The following is a 27,387-nucleotide window of genomic DNA, read 5'->3' on the forward strand; positions in this document are numbered from 1 at the left end:
ATTAACTGGCCTGTTTCTGTGCTGTAAATTCTGTTAGTTGATTTTTGCAACCTGAGAAGGTTTCTTTGATGCAAACCAATATGAAAGGAGGGAAGGATGTTGAAGGCATCTCTGCCCTTTTCATGCCTGCCCTTCGGGAGGAGCAAGTGGTCTGGGGGAAAGTGGATGGAAAGCTAAGCAAGCGGTCAATCAAAGTGAACAAGGAGAGGGAAGATACATGGATTGATCGGGTACTTCAGAGCAGAGGTAATACTGGGAGGTCGAGCTTTTAAGAAGAACAGGCAATAGTGGGACAGTAAATGGGATGCAGTGGTAGCAAAGGGACGGAAAGGAAGCATCAGTGATTAGAAAGGGAGCACTGGGACTATATTTTCCCTCCAACTGCTATCCCAAATGCAACAGCAGCCATTATTGGCTCTTTGCCATGCAAAACTACACTAGGACACCAAAACTTCCCACTGGCAAGAAAAGAAGAAAAAGACAGAGAAAGAATCCAAATGAAGATTTAAGAATGGAGGAAGGAAACTTGAGAAACAAAATATTTCAGATGTTGGAAACTTGAGACAAAAACAGTGACTGCTGGCAACACTGAGCAAGTCAGACATAGCAAGTGGGGAGAGAAGTAACACATTAATATTTCAGGCATTGCCCTTCATCCAAAGATATTCTTTGACTTAGCATGCACAATACCATAGGAGAGCCACTAGTATGTAATGTATTGTTTGTATATCAGTTGATCTCCCATGTCCAATGCATGTGGGGAGCCAAAACTCTTAGTTTTCAAATGAAGCCATAGAGGGCATCGGCCTAATTAGAGCAGGATGGGCAGCTGTTATTCAGTCACCATTTTAAAGATGTACATTTTGTCCTTATTTTTATGATACTTCAATGTTTATATTACTTGTAGGTTAAATTATAAAATATACAGTGATCAAAGTTGTTTGGAGCATGAGTTTCTCTGCTGTCTCGGCTGAGAAGTTGGGAGATGCAAAACTGAGGCATAAAAGCACCACCACTGGTGGGCGGTGGAATTATAATTTGGCAAGTTTACATGGGCAGTTTCCATTATAAATCTAAAAGTAGGATGTGCATACAGACAGAAGATATTTAATATGAATAGATTGATATATTCTACACCAAAAAAGAGATTCTTGCATGACATGGGCTGTTTCCCAGGTGAGCCAGTTAACTGTTCTAAATCCATTGACAATACTCCTTTTAGGCCATTAGGAGATGTGCACAAATGGCCAAAGATTAATTTGACCTCTGGTAGGAGGAGGGAATAACTAACTGCTGTCCATTACCTTCCCTCGATAGTTCAACTGAAATCATGAGATCCTCATTCATGGAGGTGCTGATGTGAACCTTCACGTTACCAAGCTGTTTTATTACATGGGTTGCTTTACCCATGGGTTCTGAGGAAGAAGCAACTGGCTTCTACTTTGTGATGCAGCACCTTGGTTCATTCATCGGGTATATCGCATCATTTATTTGTGCGGAATTCTTTTGTTTCCATTATCTTAATTAAAAGTATTCACCTTGATTTGTTTTTAGGATCCTACCAGGCTTTATTATGAACCTGCAGAACTGAAGTTGTTTGAGAACCTAGAATGTGAATGGCCATTGTTCTGGACATATATGATACTTGACGGCTTGTTCAATAAGAATACACAGCAGGTAAAAGAAAATGTGAAGTAAATTAACTCAAAATACAAAAATCAAAATATGATGTACTCTTAAATGTTAAATGTTCGGGTAGTAACTAAGCTGTGCTTACATGTTTATTTCATAAGAACTAGGAGCAGGAGTATGCCGTCCGGCCCCTCAAGCCTGCTCCGCCATTCAATAAGATCATGGCTGATCTTTTCGTGGACTCAGATACTCAGATCCACTTACCCGCGCTCTCACCGTATCCCTTATTTCCTTTATTGTTCAAAAAGATATCTACCTTAGCTTTAAAGACGTTTACTGAAGAAGCGTCAACTACTTCACTGGGCAAGGAATTCCATAGATTAACAACCCTCTGGGTGAAGAAGTTCCTTCTTAATTCAGTCCTAAATCTGCTCCCTCTAATCTTGAGGCTATGCCCTCTTGTCCTAGCTTCACCTGCCAGTGGAAACATCCTCTCTACTTGTATCTTATCTATTCCCTTCATGATTTTATATGTTTCTATAAGATCCCCCCTCATTCTTCTGAACTCCAATGAATATAATCCCAATCTACTCAGTCTCTCCTCATAAGCCAACCCCCTCAACTCCGGAATCAACCTAGTGAACCTCCTCTGCACCCTCTCCAGTGCCAGTATATCCTTTCTCAAGTAAGGAGACCAAAACTGCACACACTACTCCAGTACCTTATGCAGCTGCAACATAACCTCTCTGCTTTTAAACTCAATCCCTTTAGCAATGAAGGACAAAATTCCATTTGCCTTCCTAATTACTTGCTGTACCTGCAGACCAACCTTCTGCGATTCATGCACAAGGACACCCAGGTTCCTCTACATAGCAGCATGCTGCAACTTTTTACCATTCAAGTAATAATCCTTTTTACTGTTACTTCTACCGAAATGAATGACTTCACATTTATTAACATTGTATTCCATCTGCCAGACCTTTGCCCACTCACTCAATGTATCTATGTTCCTCTGCAAAGTTTCACAGTCATCTGCACACTTTGCTCTGCCACTCATCTTAGTGTCATCTGCAAACTTTGACACCCTACACGTGGTCCCGAACTCCAAATCATCTATATAAATTGTAAATAATTGCGGTCCCAACACTGATCTCTGAGGCACACCACTAGTGACTGCCAACCAGAATAGCACTCATTTATCCCCACTCTCTGCTTCCTGTTAGTCAACCAATCCTCTATCCATGCTAATACTTTACCCCTAACGCCATGCATCCTTATCTTATGCAGCAGCCTCTTGTGTGGCACCTTGTCGAAGGCCTTTTGGAAATCTAGGTACACCACATCCACTGGGTCCCCATTGTCCACCTTGCTCGTAATGTCATCATAGAATTCCAAAAGATTTGTCAAGCATGACCTGCCCTTCATGAACCCATGAACCCATTTCCACTAAAACTTGATGTTTGTTAGTTCATGTGATGCAGCAAGTATTTTATATTGGGACGTCTTGTTGCCCTGCAGATGTCTGCCTTAGTTCAATGGTGGCACTCTCACCTCTGAGTCAAAGATTGTGGGTTCAAGTTGAACTCCAGAGATTTGAGCTCATAATCTAGCCTGATAGTTTATTACTGAAGTGAGGTTGTATTGTGCTGTTGAAGGTGCTTGTCTTTCAAGCGAGATGTTAAACTAAAGTCCCATCTACCCTCACTGGTGGATGTAAAGTATCCTATGGCACTGCATGTTTAAGTCTCCTGGTATCCTCGTCATAACTTATCCCTCGAACATCTCTTATTCTCTTATTGCTGCTTGTTGACGTTGTATGTAAATTGGCTGCTGCATCCCACTTCATTGCAACATTAATTGTACTTAGAAGTACTTCATTGACTGTGAATTGCTTTCGGGCATCCTGGAGCCATGAATCGTGCTAAATAAATGCAGGTGCTTTATTTCCTTCTCAATATGCCTTACAAATCTTTAGGAAGTATCCCATGTCAGCAGTAGTGGCAAAATTGCCAATGTTGCAGGCTTGCCCGCAATATCTGGAGTTGGGCCCAAAGATATTAGATTTGTCCTGGATAGATTAGAAAATTTAAAGTATTATCATAAGGTTTTGGTTGAAGTGATTGCTTGCAGTAAATTTTCACATAAAATTAATAAACTGTTCAAATATGTCTGTCAGCACATGCATTGTATATTTAGCATACCTGTAACTTTGAGTGTCGTATGCTTGCAATGCATGAACCGAAATTGAACATGTGCTACTGGGTTGGCAGTAGTGTATTTGAACGTGTAATTAATTTCCTGTTCGTAATTTTGTTTTACGAGCCAATAGTTTATCTCACATGGTAGTTCTCATGCGAAATGAGGATATGCTCTTTGATGAGGAAGTGGATCATTGCAGTATTACAGTAGGGGATGGTGGTGGTGTGTTAACTCAGAAGCCCAGGCTAATGCTCGTAGGACACGAGTTCAAATCCCACCATGGCAGCTGGTGGAATTTAAATTCAAGCAATTAATAAATCTGAAATTAAAACCCGGTCTCTTTAATGGTGACCGTGAAACTGTCAGATTGTCATAAAACCTATAGAGTCATTTACAACTGCTACGAAAGTGCTTCCATTTAAAAAATATTTTATTTTTTTGAGGATTTGTGTCAAAACTGAAAAGTTTCCATGGATGTGTATTTAACCAAGTTCACTGAAAGGACACTTGAGATGTTGTTTGAAACCAACCTGTGCTGGAAATCATGTGCTTTAAGCTCAACAAACAAGAGAACCTTGGTGACTTGGGGAAGATATTTACAGAGAAACCACGTCAAGGTTTATGGAGGTCAGGAGGTTGACTTTCTTGTTGGGGTGTGAACAGTTTTGAAGACGGTTGGTGTTTTGCCTGGCAACGAAAAAGAAACCACCCAGCTCACCTCTTTCTCTACCTCTTTGAAGAAACCCGACAAAGATCCAGTGTGGGAGAGCTAAAATCCCTGGTGCTGCATTTCTTCTGAGAAGCTGGAAAAACCTGCCAGATTAATTCTCAACGCCGTCTGAAAAGAACTGCTTTAGAAAAGATCTCAGTGACTCGTCTCCGTATACCCGGACACCAGACCAAAAGGAACAACTGACTTCCTTCCATATGTTATCTTTTTTTCTTCAAGAATTAGCAAATATTTGGCCAGTTTTTTTTTTGTCTTTTTTTGTGACATACCTCTACAGAGAGGTGTGTGTGTGTAATTTATAAAAGGGAACTTCCATATTTCAATCTGTATGTTAATGATTTGCTTCATTACTGGATAAATCTTGTTTGATAAACTGATAGTTTTGTTGTTTATTAAAGAAACCGGGTTGGTGTATTTTATTCTGAGATAGAGCATATAATTGACTGAATTGGTAACTGAGTAACCATTTTTAAAATATATGAAATGACCTGTGGAGAAGTGGGACCAGAAAAGATAGTGCACTCCTCCCACCTCGGTCGTAACACAGCATAGAAGGAGGCCATTCGGCCCATTGAGTCCATGCAGGCTCTCTGCGGAGCAGTCCAGTCAGTCCCACTCCGCACCCGATCCCCGTAGCCCTGCAAGTTTACTTCCTTCAAGTGCCCATCCAATTTCCTTCTGAAATTATTGATTGTTTCCGCTTCCACCACCCTCATGGGCAGCAAGTTCCAGGTCATTACCACTTCTGCGTTAAAAAGTTCTTCCTCATATTCCCCCCTGCATCTCTTGCCTAAAACCTTCAATCTGTGTCTCCGAGTCCTTGTACCATTAGTTAATTGGAACAGTTTTTCCCTGTCTAACTTAGCTAAGTCTGTCATAATCTTGTACACTGCTATCAAATCTTCCGTCAATCTTCTTTGCTCCAAGCTTTTCTAATCTAATCTTGTAACTAAATTCACCCATCCCTGGAACCATCTGATAAATCTCCTCTGCACCCTCTCAAGGACCTTTTAAAATCCTTCCTAAAATGGGGCGATCAGAACTGGGCTCAATACTGTAGCTGGGGCCTAACCAGAGCTTTATAAAGTCTCTGAATAACTTCTCTGCTTTTGTACTCAATGTCTCTATTTATCAAGCCAAAGATCCCATATGCTTTGCTAGCGACTCTCAATTTGTCCTGCCACCTTCAAAGATTGATGCACGTGTATCCCCTGGTCCTGACCACTCTTCAGAACTACACCATTAAGTCTATATTGCCTCACCCAATGTATTAAATTCCATCTTCCACTTGTTTGCCCATTCTGCTAGCCTATCTATGTCTTGTTGCAGGTGGTTCACATCACCCTCACCGTTTGCCACTCCTCCAAGTTTGGTATCAACATTAAATTTTGAAATTCTACTCTGTATTCCCAGATCCAAGTCACTTATAAATTGCAAATAGGAGCAGTGGTCCTAGCACTGACCCTTGGGGAACAGCACTGTCTACCATCCTCCAGTCTGAAAAATCAACAGTTACCACGACTCGCTGTTTTCTGTCCTTAAGACAAATTTTAAATCTAAGCTGACACTGACCCTCCTATTCAATGAGGCTCAATTTTGTTCACCAGCCTTTTACGTGGTACTTTATCAAACACTTTCTTAAAATCCATATCGACAGCATCCACTGTATTCCCTTCATCAATCTTCTATGTTACCTCATCAAAAAATTCAGTTAGACTAATCAAGCATTCAATTAAATTAGTCAAGCTCTGATTCACTAATGTCATTTAGAGAAGGAAATCTTCCGTCTTTACCTGGTCTGGGCTCCATGTGACTCCAGACCCATAGCAGTTCACCCTTACATCATCATTGTCAGCTGTCCCCTGATTTGGGGACGTCATATACTCAGAGTCTTCATGTGACTGAGCAAGTCGATTTTCGACCTGCAGATCTTTGGGCACAAGGGGGAGGGTGTCCCACGAGGTAGTGGGATCCAGAGTGCAGGATTTGCTTCCTTTTCTTTTCTCCTCTGCCGTCAAACTGCCTCATCATTAAGGCGTTGGAACTTGAAGTGCAATGCAGCTTGGTGGACAAGTTGTAACATTCTGAGCGGGTGGTAGCAAGTTCCTCCCAGCTGTTAAGGTCAATGCAACCATGCTTCAAGGAGAGCTTCAGAGTGTCTTTTAAGTGTTCTCTTTGTCCTTCCCTGGAATGTTGGTATTTTGAAAGTTGAGAGAACAGGACCTGGCAGGGGAGACGAATTTCAGTCATGCGGACACAGTGGCCAGTCATCGGAGTTGCTTTTTCAGGAGTTTTGCCTGAATGCTTGTGGATCTGGTTTCAAGAAGCACACTAGCATTTGTTCGATGGTCCTCCCATTGCATTCGGAGGACGCAGAGGTATTGCTGATGGAACTTCTCTCGTGCTCTTATGTGTCATTGATATACTGTCCAGGTCTTGCTGCAGTATAGGAGCATGGCGATGACAAATGTTTTGTACGCTAAGACTTCTGTTGATTTGCGGAGGTCTTTGTCAAACATGTGCTGCCATATTTTGTAGAAGGCTGAATAAGCGCAGCTGATCCAGTATTGGATCTCCTCATCGATGGTGGCCTTTTGAGGCTCAACATATTCCAGAGTGTCTCCTTCAACATATATGGGAGATGGAGTATTTGGCTGGCCAGGTGTGGGTTGATAGGAGTTTTCTTTTGGCAACATTCAAGGACAGGCTGAGTTTCTTGTATGCAGAAGTGAAGAGATCGAGAGTGGCTTGCAAGTCTGATGCAGAGTGGGCAACAACACTGCAGTCATCTGCAAGCTATAGCTCATGTATATGTGTGGTGGTCAGTTTAGTTTTGGCACAAAGACGACTGAGATCAAAGAGCTTTCCATCTAATGTCCTTTAATACTGACACCAAAAGGCAGTTGATTTTTGATGAGGTGAATAGCCACCGTTCGGTAGATTATGAATAGTATGAGGGTTATCACACAGTCTTGCCTGACCCCAGCGCGGCTATTGAAGCCGTGTGTTTCAGAACTCCCACTAAAGACAGTTGCAGTCATGTCGCCATGAAGCAATTCAGGATTGAGATGAAGTTTCTTGGACATCCAAATCATTGGAGCACAACCCACAAAGCCTCGCGATTTACTGAGTTAGATGTTTCAGTCAGGTCAATGAATGCAATGAAGAGTTCCTGATACAGAAGCAGGAAATGCTGGATATACTCGGCAGATCGGGCAGCATCTGTGGAGAGAGAAACAGAGTTTACGTTTCAGGTCGTTAACTTGCATCAGAATTTGCAAAAGTTAGAAATGTATAGCTTTTGAGCAAGGGGAAGGGGGTGGAGAAAAACAAAAGGTCTTTAATAGGGTGGAAGGCAGGAGAGATTAAATGACAAAAGGTTCAATGGTACAAAGCCAAGGATTCAACGGATCATTCTCCACCATTTCCACCACCAACAAATACATCTTCCCTGCCCCTCCCCTTTCAGCATTCCGAAGCGAACATTCCCTCCACTACGTCCTGGTCCACTCCTCAGTCACCTCTAATACCTCCCCCTTTTCCTGTGGAACCTTTCCATGCAAGCGAAGGAGACGCAATACTTGGCCTTTAATCTCCTCCCTTCTCCCTGTCCAGGGCTCCAAACTCTCCTTGCAGGTGAAACACCCATTTATTGTACTTCTTTCAGTTTAGTATACTGTATTCACTACTCACAACGTGGTCTCCTCTACATTAGATTAGAGATACAGCACTGAAACAGGTCCTTCGGCCCACCGAGTCTGTGCCGAACATCAACCACCCATTTATACTAATCCTACACTAATTCCATATTCCTACCAAACATCCCCACCTGTCCCTATATTTCCCTACCACCTACCTATACTAGTGACAATTTATAATGGCCAATTTACCTATCAACCTGCAAGTCTTTTTGGCTTGTGGGAGGAAACCGGAGCACCCGGAGAAAACCCACGCAGACACAGGGAGAACTTGCAAACTCCACACAGGCAGTACCCGGAATCGAACCCGGGTCCACATTGGGGAGACTAAACGCATACTGGGTGACTGCTTTGCGGAACACCTCCGTTCAGTCCGCAAGTGCAACCCCAAGCTTCCTGTCACTTGTCATTTCAATTATCCATCTTGCTCCCACTCTGACCATTCTATCCTTGACCTGTTAGAATGTTCCAATGAAGCTCAACGTAAGCTCGAGGAACAGTACCTCATCTTTTGACTGGTCACTTTACAGCCTTCTGGACTCAACATTGAGTTCAATAATTTTTTAGATCCTAACCTCTGCCCCCATATATTTCCTTTCCTCATGTTTTCTTTGCTGGTTTGTTCCCCAACCCCCCACCCTTTTCTTTCTTAATCCCATTACTTTGGCTGCTATTCTGCCATTTACACCTCATCCAGATACATCTTTTGTTTATTTACTTGGCTTTGTACCGTGAAACCTTTTGTCATTTAATCTCTCCCGCCCTCCACCCTATTACATACCTTCCCTTTTGTTGTGCTTCACCAGCTCCCCACTTTCACTTGCTCAAAACCTATTTCATTTCTAACTTTTGCCAGTTCTGATGGAAGGTCTCAGATGTGAAAAGTTAACTCTGTTTCTCTTTTCATAGATGCTGCCTAACCTGCTGAATATTTTCAGTATTTTCGTTTTTGTTTCAGATTTCTGGCAACCACAGTATTTTGCTTCTGTGAAGAGTTCCTGATATTGTTCTCAACATTTTTCTTGGATTTGTCTGGCAACATGGTTGACTCTTAACTGCTCTCTGAGATGGCTTAGCAAGCCACTCAGTTGTACCAAACTGCTACAGAAAAATTGAAAAGGAGTGAAACTGGATGGACCACATGGCATTGTCCTAGGCAGCAGAAATGACGATGGCACACACTGCCCAGTTGACCCTGCAAAGTCCTCCTTACTATCATCTTGGGGCTTGTACTAAAATTAGGAGAGCTGTCCCACAGACTAGTCAATCAACATACTGACATAGTCATACTCACCAAATCAATAAAAACAGATAGCAAGAGTTTCTACAGGTATTTAAAAAGAAAAAGAATAAGTAAAGTGAGTGTTGGTCCTCTGGAGAGTTAGAATGGGGAGTTAATAGTAGATAATAAGGAAATGGCGGATGAAATAAACAAATATTTTGCTTCTGTTCTCACTATTGAGGATACAAAAAACATCCCAGTAATAGCTGTGAATCAGGAGGTGGAAGGAAGAGAGGAACTTGGTGAAATTACACCAGAAAAAGTGGTACTGACCAAACTGATGGAGCTGTGGGCTGACAAGTGCCTGGGTCCTGATGGGCTTCATTCCAGGGTTTTAAAAGAGGTGGCTAATGAGGTAGTAGATGACTCTAGCACTAGGGGCCTTTTTTTTTTTAGATTAGAGATACAGCACTGAAACAGGCCCTTCGGCCCACCGAGTCTGTGCCGAACATCAACCACCCATTTATACTAATCCTACATTAATCCCATATTCCTACCAAACATCCCCACCTGTCCCTATATTTCCCTACCACCTACCTATACTAGTGACAATTTATAATGGCCAATTTTACCCATCAACCTGCAAGTCTTTTGGCTTGTGGGAGGAAACCGGAGCACCCGGAGAAAACCCACGCAGACACAGGGAGAACTTGCAAACTCCACACAGGCAGTACCTGGAATCGAACCTGGGTCCCTGGAGCTGTGAGGCTGCAGTGCTAACCACTGCGCCACTCACTGGGCCATATCGTTAATTATAACAATTTAGTAAGGATTTAATAAGTATTTATTTTTATTTATTAAATAGTGCTAGAAATGTCAGAGGGGTGAAGTACTTCACCTGCGAGATGTGGGAGGTCTGTGACGCTTCCAGCGTTCTGGACAACTACATCTGCAGGAAATGTACCCAGTTGCAGCTCCTCACAGACCGCATGGATCGGTTGGAGCAGCAACTGGATTCACTTAGGAGCATGCAGGTGGCAGAAAGTGTCATAGACAGGAGTTTTAGAGAAGTGGTTACACCCAAGGTGCAGGCAGATAGATGGATGACTGCTAGAAGGGGCAGGCAGTCAGTGCAGGAATCCCCTGTTGGCTATCCCCCTCTCTAACAAGTATACCATTTTGGATACAGTTGGGGGGGGATGGCCTATCAGGGGAAAACAGCAGCAGCCAGAGCAGTGGCACCACGGCTGGCACTGTTGTTCAGCAGGGAGGGACAAAGCGCAGAAGAGCAATAGTTATAGGGGACTCTATAGTCAGGGGCACAGATAGGCGCTTCTGTGGACGTGAAAGAGACTTCAGGATGGTATGTTGCCTCCCTGGTGCCAGGGTCAAGGATGTCTCTGAACTGACAGGGGGCATTCTGAAGGGGGAGGGTGAACAGCCAGAGGTTGTGGTATACATCGGTACCAATGACATAGGCAGGAAGAGTGATGAGGTCCTGCAGGGGTAGTTCAGGGAGTTAGGTAGAAAGTTAAAAGACAGGACCTCTAGGGTTCTAATCTCGGGATTACTCCCTGTGCCACGTGCCAGTGAGGCTAGAAATAGGAAGATAGTGCAGCTAAACACGTGGCTGAACAGCTGGTGTAGAAGGGAGGGTTTCAGATATCTGGACCATTGGGATCTCTTCAGGGACAGATGGGACCTGTACAAGAAGGACGGGTTGCATCTAAACTGGAGGGGCACAAATATCCTGGCTGTGAGGTTTGCTAGCGTCACTTGGGAGGGTTTAAACTTGTGTGGCAGGGGGGTGGGGACCAGAGCAGTAGGACAGCAAGTGAAATAAATGAGGGGGAACTAGTAAATAAGGCCAGTAAGACTGAGAGGAAGAGCAGGTAGGGAGATGTTGCGGAGCACAGCGGGACTGGTGGTCTGAAGTGCATTTGTTTCAATGTGAGAAGTATAACAGGTAAGGCAGATGAACTTAGAGCTTGGATTAGTACTTGAAACTATGATGTTGGTATTACAGAGACTTGGTTGAGGGAAGGACAGGATTGGCAGCTAAATGTTCCAGGATTTAGAAGCTTCAGGCGGGAAAGAGGGGGATGGAAAAGGGGTGGGGGAGTTGCATTACTGGCTAAGGATAATATCACAACTGTACTGCGGGAGGACACCTCGGAGGGGTCATGCAGCGAGGCAATGTGGGTGGAGCTCAGGAATAGGAAAGGTGCAGTCACGATGTTGGGTATTTACTACAGGCCTCCCAACAGCCAGCGGGAGGTGGAGGAGCAGATATGTAGACAGATTTTGGAAAGATGTAAAGGTAACAGGGTTGTAGTGGTGGGTGATTTTAACTTCCCCTATATTGACTGGGACTCACTTAGTGCAAGGGGCTTCGATGGGGCAGAATTTGTAAGGAACATCCAGGAGGGCTTCTTGAAACAATACGTAGATAGTCCAACTAGGGATGGGGCTGTACTGGACCTGGTATTGGGGAATGAGCCCGGCCAGGTGGTCGAAGTTTCAGTAGGGGAGCATTTCGGGAACAGTGACCATAATTCCATAAGTTTTAAGGTACTTGTGGATAAGGATAAGAGTAGTCCTCGGGTGAAGGTGCTAAATTGGGGGAAGGCTAATTATAACAATATTAGGCAGGAACTGAAGAATTTAGATTGGGGGCTGCTATTTGAGGGTAAATCAACATCTGACATGTGGGAGTCTTTCAAACATCAGTTGATTAGAATCCAGGACCAGCATGTTCCTGTGAGGAAGAAGGATAAGTTTGGCGAATTTCGGGAACCTTGGATAACGCGGGATATTGTGAGCCTTGTCAAAAAGAAAAAGGAAGCATTCGTAAGGGCTGGAAGGCTAGGAACAGACGAATCCCTTGAGGAATATAAAGACAGTAGGAAGGAACTTAAGCAAGGAGTCAGGAGGGATAAAAGGGGTTATGAGAACTCATTGGCAAACAGGATTAAGGAAAATCCCAAGGCTATTTATACGTATATAAAGAGCAAGAGGGTAACCAGGGAAAGGGTTGGCCCACTCAAGGACAGAGGAGGGAATCTATGTGTGGAGCCAGAGGAAATGGGCAAGGTACTAAATGAGTACTTTGCATCAGAATTCACCAAGGAGAAGGACTTGGTGGATGATGAGCCTAGGGAAGGGAGTGTAGTTAGTCTCAGTCATCTCATTATCAAAAAGGAGGAGGTGTTGGGTGTCTTGCAAAGCATTAAGGTAGATTATGCCCCAGGGCCTGATGGGATCGACCCCAGAATACTGAGGGAGGCAAGGGAAGAAATTGCTGCGGCCTTGACAGAAATCTTTGCATCCTCGTTGGCTACAGGTGAGGTTCCAGAGGACTGGGGAATAGCCAATGTTGTGCCTTTGTTTAAGAAGGGTAGCAAGGATAATCCAGGAAATTATAGGCCGGTGAGCCTTACGTCAGTGGTAGGGAAATTATTAGAGAGGATTCTTCGGGACAGGATTTACTCCCATTTGGAAACAAATGGACTTATTAGCAAGAGGCAGCATGGTTTTATGAAGGGGAGGGCGTGTCTCAGTAATTTGATTGCGTTTTTTGAGGAAGTGACGAAGATGATTGATGAAGGAAGGGCAGTGGATGTTATCTATATGGACTTCAGTAAAGCCTTTGACACGGTCCCTCATGGCAGACTGGTTAAAAAAAGTTGAAGTCACACGGGATCAGAGGTGAGCTGGCAAGATGGATACCGAACTAGCTCGGTCATCGAAGACAGAGGGTATCAGTGGAAGGGTGCTTTTCTGAATGGAGGGATGTGACTAGTGGTGTTCCGCAGGGATCAGTGCTGGGACCTTTGCTGTTTGTAGTATATATAAATGATTTGGAGGAAAATGTAGCTGGTCTGATTAGTAAGTTTGCGGACGACACAAAGGTTGGTGGAGTTGCGGATAGTGATGAGGATTGTCAGAGGATACAGCAGGATATAGATCGGTTGGAGACTTGGGCGGAGAAATGGCAGATGGAGTTTAATCCGGTCAAATGTGAGGTAATGCATTTTGGAAGGTCTAATGCAGGTGGGAAATATACAGTAAATGGCAGAACCCTTAGGAGTATTGACAGGATGAGAGATCTGGGCGTACAGGTCCACAGGTCACTGAAAGTGGCAACGCAGGTGGATAAGGTAGTCAAGAAGGCATACGACATGCTTGCCTTCATCGGTCGGGGCATAGAGTTTAAAAATAGGCAAGTCATGCTGCAGCTGTACAGAACTTTAGTTAGGCAACACTTAGAATATTGCGTGCAATTCTGATCGCCACACTACCAGAAGGACGTGGAGGCTTTGGAGAGGGTACAGAAGAGGTTTACCAGGATGTTGCCTGGTCTGGAGGGCATTAGCTTTGAGGAAAGGTTGGATAAACTCAGATTGTTTTCACTGGAATGACGGAGGTGGAGGGGCGACATGATAGAGGTTTACAAAGTTATAAGCAGCATGGACAGTGTGGATAGTCAGAAGCTTTTTCCCAGGGTGGAAGAGTCAGTTACTAGGGGACATCGGTTTAAGGTGAGAGGGGCAAAGTTTAGAGGGGATGTGCGAGGCAAGTTCTTTACACAGAGGGTGGTGAGTGCCTGGAACATGTTGCCGGGGGAGGTGGTGGAAGCAGGTACCATAGCGACGTTTAAGCGACATCTTGACAAATACATGAATAGGATGGGAATAGAGGAATATGGACCCCGGAAGTGCAGAAGGTTTTAGTTTCGGCAGGCATCAAGATCGGCGCAGGCTTGGAGGGCCGAATGGCCTGTTCCTGTGCTTTACTGTTCTTTGTTCTTTGTTCTAGATGAGTTGGTTTTAATTTTTCAAAATTCGCTGGATTCTGGAAAGGTTCCATCAGACTGGAAAATAGCAAATATAACCCCTCTATTCAAGAAGTGGGGGAGGTAGAAAACAGGTAACTATAGGCCAGTTAGCTTGATTTCTGTCGTGGGGAAGGTGTTAGAATCGTTCGTAAAGAAGGTTATAGCTGGGCACTTAGAAAAATTCGACGAAATAAGGAATAGTCAGCATGGCTTTGTGAAAGGGAAATTGTGTTTAACCAATTTATTGGAGTTCTTTGAAGGAGTGACATGTGCCGTGGATAAAGGGGAGCCTATTGACGTTCTGTACTTGGATTTCCAGAAGTCATTTGACAAGGTGCCACATAAAAAGTTATTGCATAAAGTAGGAGCTCATGGTGTTGTGGGTAACCTATTAGCATGCATTGAAGATTGGATGGCTAGCTGGCAGAAAACAGAGAGTATGCATAAATGGATCCTTCTCTGATTGGCAAGATGTGACGAGTGGAGTCCCGCAGGGGTCTGGGCCGGGGCCTCAACTTTTTGCAATTTATATCAATGACTTAGATGAGGGGAGCGATGGCATGGTAGCTAAATTTGCAAATGATACAAAGATAGGTAGGAAGGTATGTTATGAAGAGGACATAAGGTTGCAGACTGATGTAGATCGGTTGAGTGAGTGGGCAAAAATCTGGCAGATGGAGTATAATGTGGGAAAATGTGAAGTTGTTCACTTTGGCAGGAAGAATAAAAAAGAGTATTGCGAAAATGGAGAACAACTGCAGAACTCAGGTGCAGAGGGATCTAGGTATTCTAGTGCATGAGTCACAAAAGGTTAGTGTGCAGGTACAGCAAATAATAAAGAAGGCTAATGGAATGCTATCCTTTATTACGAGAGGAATTAAAAATAAAAGTAAGAATGTTATGCTTCAGTTGTGCAAGCATTGGTGAGACCACATCTCGAAAACTATGCAGTTTTGGTCTCCTTATTTAAGAAAGGATGTGAATGCGTTGAAGGCAGTTCAGAGGAGGTTTACTGGATTGATACTTGGAATGAGCAGGTTGTCTTGTGAGGAAAGGCTGGACAGACTATTTGTTTTCACTGGAGTTTAGAAGAGTGAGGGGAGACTTGATTGAAGTATATAAGATCCTGAATGGGTCTTGAAAAGTGGATGTGGAAACGATGTTTCCTCTTGTGGGGGAGTCCAGAACTAGGGGGCACTGTTTTAAAATTAGGAGTTGCCATTTTAGGACAGAGATGAGGAGAAATTTTTTCTCTTGGTATTGTGCAACTTTGGAACACTCTGCCTCAGAAGGTGGTGGAGGCGAGGTCATTGAATAATTTTAGGGTGTGGGTAGATAGATTCTTGTTAGACAAGGGAATTAAAGGTTATCGGGGGTAGATAGGATTGTGGAATTCGAGACACAAAAGATCAGCCATGATCTTATTGAATGGCAGAGCAGGCTAGAGGGGCCAAATGGACTACTTCTGCTCCTAATCCTTATGTCCGTGTGTATGTTCGAATGTATACTGACAGCTAATGTCCCAGATTTCTCCATCACCATCCCTGGGTACGTCCTGTTCCACCGGCAATACAGACCCACCAGAGATGGCGGCACCATGGTATACAGTTGGGAGGGAGTTTCCCTAGGAGTTCTCAAAATTCACTCCGGATGCTATGAAGTCTCATGGCAGCAGGTCAAATATGGGCAAGGAAATCTCCTGCTGATTGCCACCTATCGCCCTGCCTCAACTGATGAATTAGTACCCCTCCATGTTGAATACCAAGTAGAAGAAGCACTGAGGGTAACAAGGGCACAGAATGTACTCTGGGTGAGGGATTTCAATGCCCATCACCTAGATTGGTGCAGTAGCATCACTACTGACTGAGTTCTGAAGGACATATCTGTCAGACGGGACCTGCTGCAGGTTGCGAGAGAAGCAACAAGAGGGGAAAAATGTATTTGACGTCACCCTTACGAATCTACCTGTCGCTGATGCATCTGTCCATGACAGTATTGGTAGGAGTGACCACCACACAATCTTAGTGGGGACCAAGTCCTGTGTTCGCACAGAGGATACCATCCATCTTGCTGTGTGGCACTACCACCGTGCTAAATGGGATAGAACAGATCTAGCAGCTCAAAACAGGACATCCGCGAGGCGTTGTGGGCCATCAGCATCAGCAGAATTGTATTCAACCACAATCTAACCTCATGGCTGGCATATCCCCCACTCTACCATTACCTTCAAATCAGGGGATCAACCCTGATTCAATCAACAGTGCAGGAGGTCATGCCAGGATGAGCACCAAGCATACTGAAAAATGACATGCCAACCTGGTGAAGCTACAACACAGGACTACATCCATGCTAAACAGTGGAAGCAGCATGCCATAGAGCTAAGAAATCCCACAACCAATCGATCAGATCAAAGCTCTGCAGTCCTGCCACATCCAGTTGTGAATGGTAGTGGACAATTAAACAACTAACAGGAGGAGGAGGCTGCACAAATATCCCCATCCTCAATGATGGGGGAGCCTGACGAGGAAGGGCAAAAGACGAGACTGAAGCATTTGCATCTTCGGCCAGAAGTGCCGAGTGGATAATCCGTCTCAGGCTCCTCCTGAGGTCTCCAGCATCACAGATGCCAGTTTTCAGCCAATTTGATTCACTCCACATGCTATCAAGAAATGGCTGAAGGCACTGGATACTGCAAAGGCTATGAGCCCTGACAACATCCTGGCATAAGTACTGAAAACATGTGCTCTAGAACTAGCCAGGCCCCTAGCCAAGCTGTTCCAGTACAGCTGCAATGCTGGCATCTATCTGACTGTGGTAAATTGCCCAAGTATGTCCTGTCCACAAAAAGCAGGAGGAAATCCAATTCGGCCAATTACTGCCGCATCTGTTTACTCTCGATCATCACCAAAGTGATGGACAGTACTATCAAGCAGCACTTACACAGCAATAACCTGCTCACTCATCAGTTTAGGTTCCTCCAGGGCCACTTGACTCCTGACCTCATTATGACATCAGTCCAAATATGGGAATTAAAAAAAGTGAGGTAAGAGTGACTGCTTTTGACATTAGGCAGCATTTGACCGAGTGACATCAAGGAGTCATAGCAAAATTCAAGTCAATGGGAATCAGGGGAAAACTCTCCCCTGTTTGGAGTCATACCTAGTACAAATGAAAATGGTTGTGGTTGTTACAGGCCAATCATCTCGGCCCCGGCACATCACTGTAGGTGTTCCTCAGGGTAGTGTCCTAGGCTGAACCATCTTCAGCTGGTTCATCAATAACCTTCCCGCCATCATAAGGTCAGAAGTGGGGATGTTCGCTGATAGTTGCACAATGTTCACCATTCGCGACACCTCAGATACTGAAGGAGTCCGTGTCCATATTCAGCAAGACCTGGGCAACGTTCAGGCTTGAGCTAATAAGTGGCAAAAGTGGCAAGTAATATTTGTGCCACACAAGTGCCAGACAGTGACCATCTCAAACAAGAGAGAATTTAACCATCTTCTCTTGATGTTCAATGGCATTACCGATGCTGAATCCCCCACTATCAACATCCTGGGGGGGTTACCATTGACCAATAATGTAACAAGACCAGCCACTCACATAATGTGGCTACAAGAACAGGTCAGAGGCTGGGAATTCTGCAGCGAGTAACTCATCTCCTGTCTCCCCAAAGCCTGTTCACTATTCACAAGGAGGACCAAGTCAGGAGTGTGATGGCGTACTCTCCACTTGGCTGAATAAGTGCAGCTGCAGCAACACTCGAGAAGCTCCGCACCATCCAGGATAAAACAGCCCACTTGATTGGCACCCCATCCACCACTTTAAGCATTCACTCCCTCTACCACCGATGCGCAAATGCTGACCTTGCTCACAAACCATGAACATAGAACATAGAACATAGAACATACAGCACAGAACAGGCCCTTCGGCCCACAATGTTGTGCCGATCCTTTGTCCTCTGTCAAGGACAATTTAATCTATACCCCATCATTCTCCTTTATCCATATACCTATCCAAAAGCGTAAAGAAAGTGAGACAGTATAATATGTTGATGGGCTGGGCAGAGTTATTTAGATTATAATTATTTGAGAGGGGTAGGAACAATTAAGTGGACTGGGCAAATAAAAATTGCAGGTGTAATGAGCATTGAGAAGGAAGCTTAAAAATTACAGGAATTATACCATGAATGGAAGTAGGTTTAGTGCTGTGGAAAAGCAGAGGAATTTGGGAATACAGGTTCACAGAACATTAAAAGTCGAACCTGTGTATGATGAGGTTGAAAAAAATGAATGGAATTCTAGGTTTTACAAGAGGTATAGAATATAAAAGCCAATAGCAAATGATGAGCCTACAGAAAAGTGTAGTAAGATCTCACTTAGAGTACTATATACAATATTGGGAACCACATTACAGGAAGGGTATTAAGACGAGAGAGGGTACAACACAGATTCACTATCATACTGCCTTGTGTGGGAAAATACAAACAAAAACAAAGAATGGCTTAGAAGTTTGAGTTTTTTTCCACCGCTTGTGCTGTATAATTCTGTGATTTGATGATCAGAACAATACAGATTGCAGGGTGATGGTGAAATTAGTGATAGCGAATGATATTATGAAATGATGTAACATGCTGGTAAAAACAGAATTTTCAGTGGTTAACAGTCAAGAACGAGGAGCCGTAGATGTAAAAATAAATGTAAAACCTAGAACAGGAGAAACTGCTTTACACAGACTTGTGAGGTTGTTGAAATCATTCTAGGGATAGAGGTTGAGGCAGAAGATATGTCAACATTAGTTTGGATAAGTGGATGAAGTAAAGTGATGAAAACTGAGAACAGGACAGGTAAATGTGATTAGGATTATTTGCTTGCACAGAGGACAAATGCCAAACTGGTTCAGTTGAATGGCCTGTTTCTATTTTGTAGCTTCCATGTCTTAACTATGAAGAATTTTTGGAAGTTAGTTGGTACTTGAGATGTTGTAGTAAAAGGGGAGGAAGAAGGCAGTTGAGGATTGCAGGAAGCAAATAAATAATTGAATTACTGAAGAATTAGATATGTCGAGTTCAAGAACAGAAACATGTTCAGTGGTAGGTTTTAAGGTGCATCTTAAAGAAGAGAGAGTTACAGAGGCACAGATGTTTAGGGAGGGCATTCCAGAAGGCACAACTGCCAGTGTTGAAGCAATTGAATTTGGGGATACACAAGAGGCCAGAATTGGAGGAGTGCAGAGATCTTGGTGGGTTGTAGGGCAGGAAGAGGGTACAGAGATTGGGAGGGATGAGACACAGAGAAATTCGTAAAAAAAAAAAATTAAAATCAAGGTGCTGCTGGACTGTGAGCCAGTGAAGGTCAGCGAGCATAGCAGTGATAGGTGAACAGGACTTAATGCGAGTCAGGACATGGGAAGCAGAGTTTTGGATGAGCTCAAGTTAACTGACAGTGGGAGGTGAGACCACCCCGGGCAAGCAGTGGTAAAGTTGAAGGTGGAGGTAGCAAAGGCATGGATGAGGGTTTCAGCAGCTGATGAGCTGAGGCAGGGGTGGAGACACTGATGTTACAGAGGAGCAAGTAGCCAGTCTTGGTAATGGAGCAGATATCTGCTCAGAAGCTGAGCTCAAGTCAAATAAGATGCCAAGGTTGTGAATAGTTTGCTGTTTTACGCATATCTCACATGGTTCTATGGTTTCACCCAATGGCAGTACACGTCCAACTGGATGAAACTGTGCTTGCTCAGGACAAAATTGATCCTAATAATTTATTCACTACCCCATGAGAATAATTTCACTATTGCAGTGATCCATCTACTGATCTTGCTGAAAATTAGCAAAATTGGAGGCCATGGATTTTGAAAGGTCAAAGCCAGGTATTTGAACTTGACCTCTCTAGGCTTTTACTCGTCTCTGACCAGCTGGATAAGTCAGTCGTTGGCTGAGCCAAAATATCGTTAAATTAAATAAAGACTCTGGCTAGCATCAGCAAAACTGATTAAAGACCAGGACCTCACTGGGGAAATTAATTAAATACCAGGCCATCGTATTGAGGCTGATTGGATATCGGGGAGAAACAGCACTGATGAACTTTTCACTCGAATTACCACAGGGCTTTTGGAGGCGGGGAAGCGATAGCAAGTGACAAAGCCACTTTATTGTAAAACTAGTGAGGCCGGGTGCATTGATTAGTGAAGGGGCTGCATGTAGGGTTTCCAACTCCCCAAGATTGTTCTGGAGTCTCCAGGAATTAAAGATTGATCTTTTGGACACTGCTGCGAGCAACCCAAGAAAAAATGTCATGGGGAATTAAAGTAATCATGTGTCTTCATTTTTAGTTTCTTTATATAATTTCAGTTATTGATTATAAAAAATATTTGAGACATTGAGAAAATGGCAGTTCGACTGGGTGGGGCAGTTAGAGGTGGAAGGACATGTGAAACCTCCAAGAATACGTACAACCAGAGTTGGAAACTCTAGGCTGCAGTACTGCATAACCAGTGAGGTAGATGCCTTGTGAGTGAGTGAGGACAGCTAAGCAGCAAGCAACGGAAGTCAGAATTGTCCAGTGGCCGAGACAGCCATTAAATAGACACTAAGGGACAGGGGCACTACAGCAGCAGATAAACAGAAGGGATAAAAACAGAAAAGTCACAGACTGGAAACTCTGTTTCTTCACAGATGCTGCCAGACCAGCATTTTCTGGCTTTATTTCAGATTTCCAGCATCTGCAATATCTTGCTTTTGTGCGATAAACAAAAGGGGTTGGCTCAGCCATGCAACTAAAACAGAAGCCAAGGAGAGGAATACACCAACGCTCATTTCTATTCATCACGAGGGATTTTAATGGAGTTGCCTTTATTTACCATTAACGAAGTCTGCTATCCTGCAGGCAGTCCATACTACAGTGCCACCCTATGGTGAATTCTAAATAATGCAGCTAACAGTTGGATAAATGACTTTAGAATCATAGAAAAGTTATGGCACAGAAGGAGGCCATTCAGCGCATCGTGTCTGTGCCAGCTGAAAATACTAGCCACCCAATCTAATCCCACCTTCCAGCACCTGGTCCATAGCCTTGCAGGTTACAGCACTTCAGGTGCATGTCCAGGTATCTTTTAAATGAGTTGAGGGTTTCCACCTCCACCACTGATCCTGGCAGTGAATTCCAGACACCCACCACCCTCTGGGTGAAAAAGGTTTTCCTCATGTCCCCTCTAATCCTTCTACCAAATCTTAAATCTGTGCCCCCTGGTAATTGACTTCTCCGCTAGGGGAAACCAGTCCTTCCTGTCTACTCTATCTAAGCCCCTCATAATTTTGTATGCCTCAATTAAGTCACCCCTCAGCCTCCTCAGTTCCAAGGAAAACAACCCTAGCCTATCCAATCTTTCCTCATAGCTGCAACTTTCGAGCTCTGGCAATATTCTTGTAAATCTCCTCTGTACTCTCTCCAGAGCAATTGCGTCCTTCCTATAATGTGGTGACCAGAACTGTACGCAATATTCCAGCTGTGGCCTAACCAGCTTTTTATACCGTTCCAACATTACATCCCTGATTTTGTATTCTATACCTCGACCAATAAAGGAAAGCATTCCATTTGCCTTCTTCACCACTTTATCTAGCTGTCCTGCCGCCTTCTGGGACCTGTGGACATGCACTTCTACCCCTCTCAATATCCTCCTGTTTATTGTGTATTCTCTTGCTTTGTTTGCCCTCCCCAAATGCATTATGTCACACTTCTCCATATTGAATTCCATTTGCCACTTTTCTGCCCACTCAGCCAAACCACTAATATCATTCTTGAGTCTACAGCTATCCCTTCACTATCAACTACACGGCCAATTTTTGGCATTGGGAGCAGATAGAATGAATATCGTGGAGGAATATACAGCAGCAACAAGATCATTCCAGATCCATTAAGATGAAATACCCACAAATGTCTGCCATAAATGTCTCCAAAAGTTCTACCAGGCTTTACCTGACAGGAGCTGAGGATCCATAGAAACGTAGGAATGGGAGTAGGCCATTTAGCTCCTCAGTGAGATCATGGCTGATGTGTGACTTATATACCTGCCTTGGCCCTATTTGTGTCAGCCCTGGCTCAGTTGGTAGCACTGTTGCCTCTGAAGCAGGAGGTTGTGGGTGCAAGTCCCACTCTAGATATTTGAGCACGAAAATCTCAGCTGATACTCCAGTGCAGCACTGTGGGAGTGCTGCGCTGTCAGAGGTGCCTGGCCCTAATTTTTAGGCTATGTCCCTTAGTCCTAGATTTCCCAACCAGCGGAAATAGTTTCTCCCCATTTACCCGAGCTGTTCCCCTTAATATCTTGAAAACTTTGATCAAATCTCCAATTAATTCTGTAAATTCCAGGAACTACAATTTGTTTAATCTCTCCTTGTCATTTAACCCTTGGAGTCCAGGTATCATTTTAGTAAATCTATGCTGCCCTTCCTCTAAGGTCAATATACCCTTCCTGAGGTGTGGTGCCCATAACTGAACACAGTATTCCAGGTGTGGTCTAAACAGGGCTTTGCATAGTTTTAACTATCACTCCAATTTTTTTTCATATTCATTCTTCCAATATGAGTGTCATTGACGAGAACATCATTTATCCTGCATCCCTTGGTGACCTTGAGAAGGCGGTGATGAGCTGCCTTCAGTGCTGCAATCCATGTGGTGAAGGCACTCTGACAGTACTGCTAAGTAGGAAGTTCCAGGATTTTGGCACAGTAATAATGATGTCCAAATAGCCATGTCCTGATTTGTACCACCCATAGTTGGTGGGCTGGAGCAGGAGCCAATGATAATCAGGAGAACAGAGATAAAAATGGCATCAAGGTTCAATTCATATCGCTTGGGCCCAATTTGCCCATATCAATAATTCAGGTAGGAGCATTGGCCACATGAAATGTGAGACAGACACAACAGTGAACCGACGTAACTAGCCAGCTCTGAGTTTCGTTCCACTATCTCCCGTTTGTTCTGATTAAAAGTTATAGATCTGAAACATTAATTCTATTTCTCTCTCCACAGATGCTGCCTGACCTGCTGAGTATTTCCAGCATTTTCTGGTTTTATTACAGCTATATTAACATGGTTTGTGATCATTCCACCAAAGTAACAGAATCTCCTCCTTAGAAGAAAAGGAATGGAAAATACTTTAATTCAAGTTGAGTTGATTGGTCACAAAGCTAGGTTGTTTAGTTTAGTTTAGAGTTTAGAGATACAGCACTGAAACCCTCACAGCATCACCTACAGATGCAATACCCATTGTTATAAAGATAGAAATGGAATATATTCTGCATGCAAGTTCAGGAATTCATTTCAGCAAAGCAAAAAATACCTGTCCTATAATGCTACCTTGTTTACCAGTATAGAATAATAAATACCTTACACTTGGTGTACCAATGCAAAGTAAGGGAGTGTGCTAGCCTTTTCCTCCTGTTGTATCAGGAGTCAAGGAATAATAATTTGTATGTTACATAAAGGTGGTTATTGGTACAAGGTGAAGAATATATTTCCACAGTCCTGTTTCCAGGTACTAATGTATACTGAGTATATTAACCCTTTGTTTCTAATAAAAATGCTCATATGTGCTAGTACAAAATTAGTATGTACTCCTTCACTAATGATACATTGCCTGCTTGCTCTGGTACAGGATGAAGGGTTATGTTATCCTTCTGCTCCTGTTGGCCCTGCTTCTGTGTGCACTGCAGGATAAAGAGCATGTTTTCAAGGACATGACCAGCATTTATCACATAATCTCCTATCAGTGAGCATTTGTGACTTGAAAAAGAACACTTTTTTTTTCTCATCCAAGGTTGAAGAGTACAGGGAAGCCCTGGATGGAATTCTTGTCAAGCAGCAGGGTGGTATGCGTTTAGTACCAGAGCTTTATAGTGTTCCAGCTGATAAGGTAACTTTAAATTACTTTCGAATGGGTACATGGTATCTAATATTTCTCTGGTAAGAAAGGTATTTTCAATTTAAATCCCATCCAAATCAGGTGACTTGAAGAATATCTTGCTTACAAAGTGACTTTAAAAGTATATTCGTCACCAATTGTTTGCCTGCTGCCACAATGTTGTTTGCCAGAGTAGCGCTCTAATGTATAGTCTTTCCTTGTGATAAGATGTCAAGCTCCTGCCTGACACCTTCGCAGAAAACACGGTAACTTAGCATAGGAAATGGTGTGTAGAAATACCAATTTAATCTGTAACACAGTGTATTAGACACTTGCTTTGAGTGTTCTAATTCTGACATACTTTCCATTGACTCATCTATCAGTAAAGTATAACTATTTTTTGTTTGTCTGTCTGTCATTGTAATTAGATCCTACGGTTAATTGTGGGTTTGTAACACCTCAGATTTGTCTCTCCCAACGATTTGGTCTGTATTGCAGAGAAACTCCTCTGCTCCAACAAACTATGACTCTGGCAATGGCTAATAAACATCTGAGAGACAGGTTAATTTGGTACACCTCTGTAGCTGAATAGAGCTCTTTTATCTGGAAGTCTTGGCCATTCAGTGATCTACCTCCTTTCACCATATTCTGAATTGTCTAAGTAAAATCCTTGTTCCTCACAGCTATCCATCTCATTCTAATTTAGAATCAGAATATTATCAGTATATTATTTATTTCCCCATTGTCATACAATAAAACCAAATACCAAGCAGTTCTTATATAAATATTACACTGATTTCTGTTACAACTATTTACAAAAACATAATTTAGTTTGGTTACTGTGCACACTACTTGTGGCCAGTGAGCTTTTATGTGTGCTATTCTAAAAACTTCTACAGGCTACCCAGGGCTTGAAGTCTAAGAGGTAGATCACTGGACTTGATTTATTTGAGTGGAGCTGATTTTTAATTCCTTAATATGGTGATCAAATTCTAGTAGTAAGTACCAAGCTAATACTTGGACTTCATTTTTGTAATCAAACTAAAGCTTCAGTTGCATGTAAGCTACAGCATTGGGACAATCTGAAGAAACGTTTACAAGGAATGACCTCCCATTAACTGAATTTTATTCTAAATTAAAAATGTACTGTGTAAGGTTTACTGTTTTAAACTTCGGTTTGACCTTGAAAGAATTAAGGAATCGATCATTTGCAGAATGTGAGATTATTTATTTTTTGTATTTTGTATGACTGACTTTGCAGTATACATTATGGCCCATATTTTGCAGTTGTAGTGCAGGCAAAACTGTCAACATTCACCGTCATTACCCTGCAAAACTGATAGTAAATTCAGGCATCTGCATGTCCACAGTTAAATGCAGAAATCCGGAAATTGCTGTCAGTGGTTCCCTGCTCCTCCACAGGGTGCACTGTTCAAGTCCCCGCAGATGGCAATCTTTAGAAATCACAACTGACAAGAACTTCCCCTCTTACGCTGTAATATCGCTGCATAAAAATCCCAGAAAATGTTAGACCTTGTTAATAAGGTATACCTGGGTTTTTAATGGCATACTAAGTTATAACTGCTTCTGAACAACTTCTCTGATCCTGGAAATAATTTATATTTGCGTAATGCCTTTTTTCCATAATGATAAACTATAGTTTTTCAATATAATTTTTTTAAAGTTTGAGATTTGATTATTCAGCCTTGAATGTGTATACCCCAATCTTTATTTTGCTGCCTGTAAAATTATTAAAAAGTGAAGGATAATCAGTGAATTTTTCTTCCTGGTTTGCTGTCTGTGTGAATACTTCAGCGAAATTGGTTGCTTACTGTGTTTGCTGCCATCACTGTTGCTGGATGCCTTGAAATCCCCTTGACTTAGCATCAGACTCAAATTAATGGCAGGAGAAAGGAAATCCATACCCCAGTGATCGCTAGATCCTTGTGGACAGCTTTCTTGGAGGCCAGTGACAAGCGCCCTTGCTTTACTGCTGACCGCAAAATCAGGGCCTATGTTGATTGTACATTGCATACTAGTGAACACAATTTATAATGGAAGCTACCATTTTCTTATGTCCATATTACTACCACTTTTCGTCCAGTCCGCCATCTTAATTACTTTGGGTGGAAGCTTCCTATCTTCTGTAATACATGTACACTCCTCAGTTTTGTATTTCCTCACTGTAAGAATTCTATTCTATATTTCTGACCTTTTTTTAAATATGTTTTGCTGTCTTCCTTATTCTTTCCACGAATGGATTATCTTTTTCAATTGATTATCAGAAGAGGTTTTCACGTGTTTCATGCATCTATCATTCCTTGGACTTTGAAAGCACATTAGTCAATAAACTATTATCTCTTAATTCCAAAGAATTCTCTAACAATGTGGCCAATAGTTATCAGGTCACTGGTTTCTTGCCTCTCTATCTACTCATGTTGTTTGAGTGATTTTTTTGGGTTAACTTTGTTTTTTTACAAAGCTGTAGCACCTCTGGAATTTCTTTGAAGTTAGATAATGCTACAAAATTGGTAACTGTCCATCATTTTGTTTTCCAGACAGACGAAGAGTGCCAAAACCCCCACACTGTCATGAGGACCCCAATGGGCAAGTTACCACATATGTGGGGGCAATCCTTGTATATCCTAGGATGTCTTGTGGCAGAGGTGACTGCCACAATTCTAAAAGAATGCTATATTTAGAAGTAATAATTTCTTAACTGTGTGTATTTACAATGCACATATCTGTCCACCCATTCAATTTTGTGTCTAGGAATGTATGATTGTAGAATATAGAGTCCCCAGAGCATTGCCATTGATACCACAGAGTAGTGTGGTATTGTGTGGTTGTCATTTTGTTAGCATGGGCCAACTGGATCCAGACAGTTGATTCCACAAAAAGACATCAACTTTTTTTCATGTTTTGCACATATAGATTTATAAGTTTAATTTTTTTAGATTTTAAGTTGTTTTCCCTAATCAACCAACTACAGGCAAGTTTTTTTTTTTCCTTTTTCACCATCATTTTAATTTTAGAAACAGTCTAATTTTGCTTTGGTTGCTGCTCTCCTAATTCTAATTAACAAGCAGGTCTCTCCTACTTCCAATTGCTCTGTTCCTTGATCTCCTAGCCTTTCTCGCTTTGGTTTCTACTACTGGGGCACTTTCTG

At 42.8% G+C, this 27,387-nt stretch overlaps 1 protein-coding gene across 5 annotated transcripts in view; it reads left to right on the forward strand.

The window, feature by feature from the left end:
• The window catches only part of phka1a (phosphorylase kinase, alpha 1a (muscle)), a 213,366-nt gene that overhangs the window by 57,427 nt on the left and 128,552 nt on the right, over nucleotides 1–27,387 (forward strand). For all 5 annotated transcript variants that reach the window (XM_068047677.1, XM_068047673.1, XM_068047674.1 and 2 more), the window contains 3 exons: nucleotides 1,555–1,677; nucleotides 24,135–24,230; nucleotides 26,777–26,884. In XM_068047677.1, coding sequence (XP_067903778.1) covers nucleotides 1,555–1,677; nucleotides 24,135–24,230; nucleotides 26,777–26,884 — 327 coding nt within the window. The remainder of the gene's footprint in view (nucleotides 1–1,554; nucleotides 1,678–24,134; nucleotides 24,231–26,776; nucleotides 26,885–27,387) is intronic.

Source organism: Heterodontus francisci, chromosome 15, assembly GCF_036365525.1.
Source record: "Heterodontus francisci isolate sHetFra1 chromosome 15, sHetFra1.hap1, whole genome shotgun sequence".
In the NCBI taxonomy this organism is placed as follows: Eukaryota; Metazoa; Chordata; class Chondrichthyes; order Heterodontiformes; family Heterodontidae; genus Heterodontus; species Heterodontus francisci.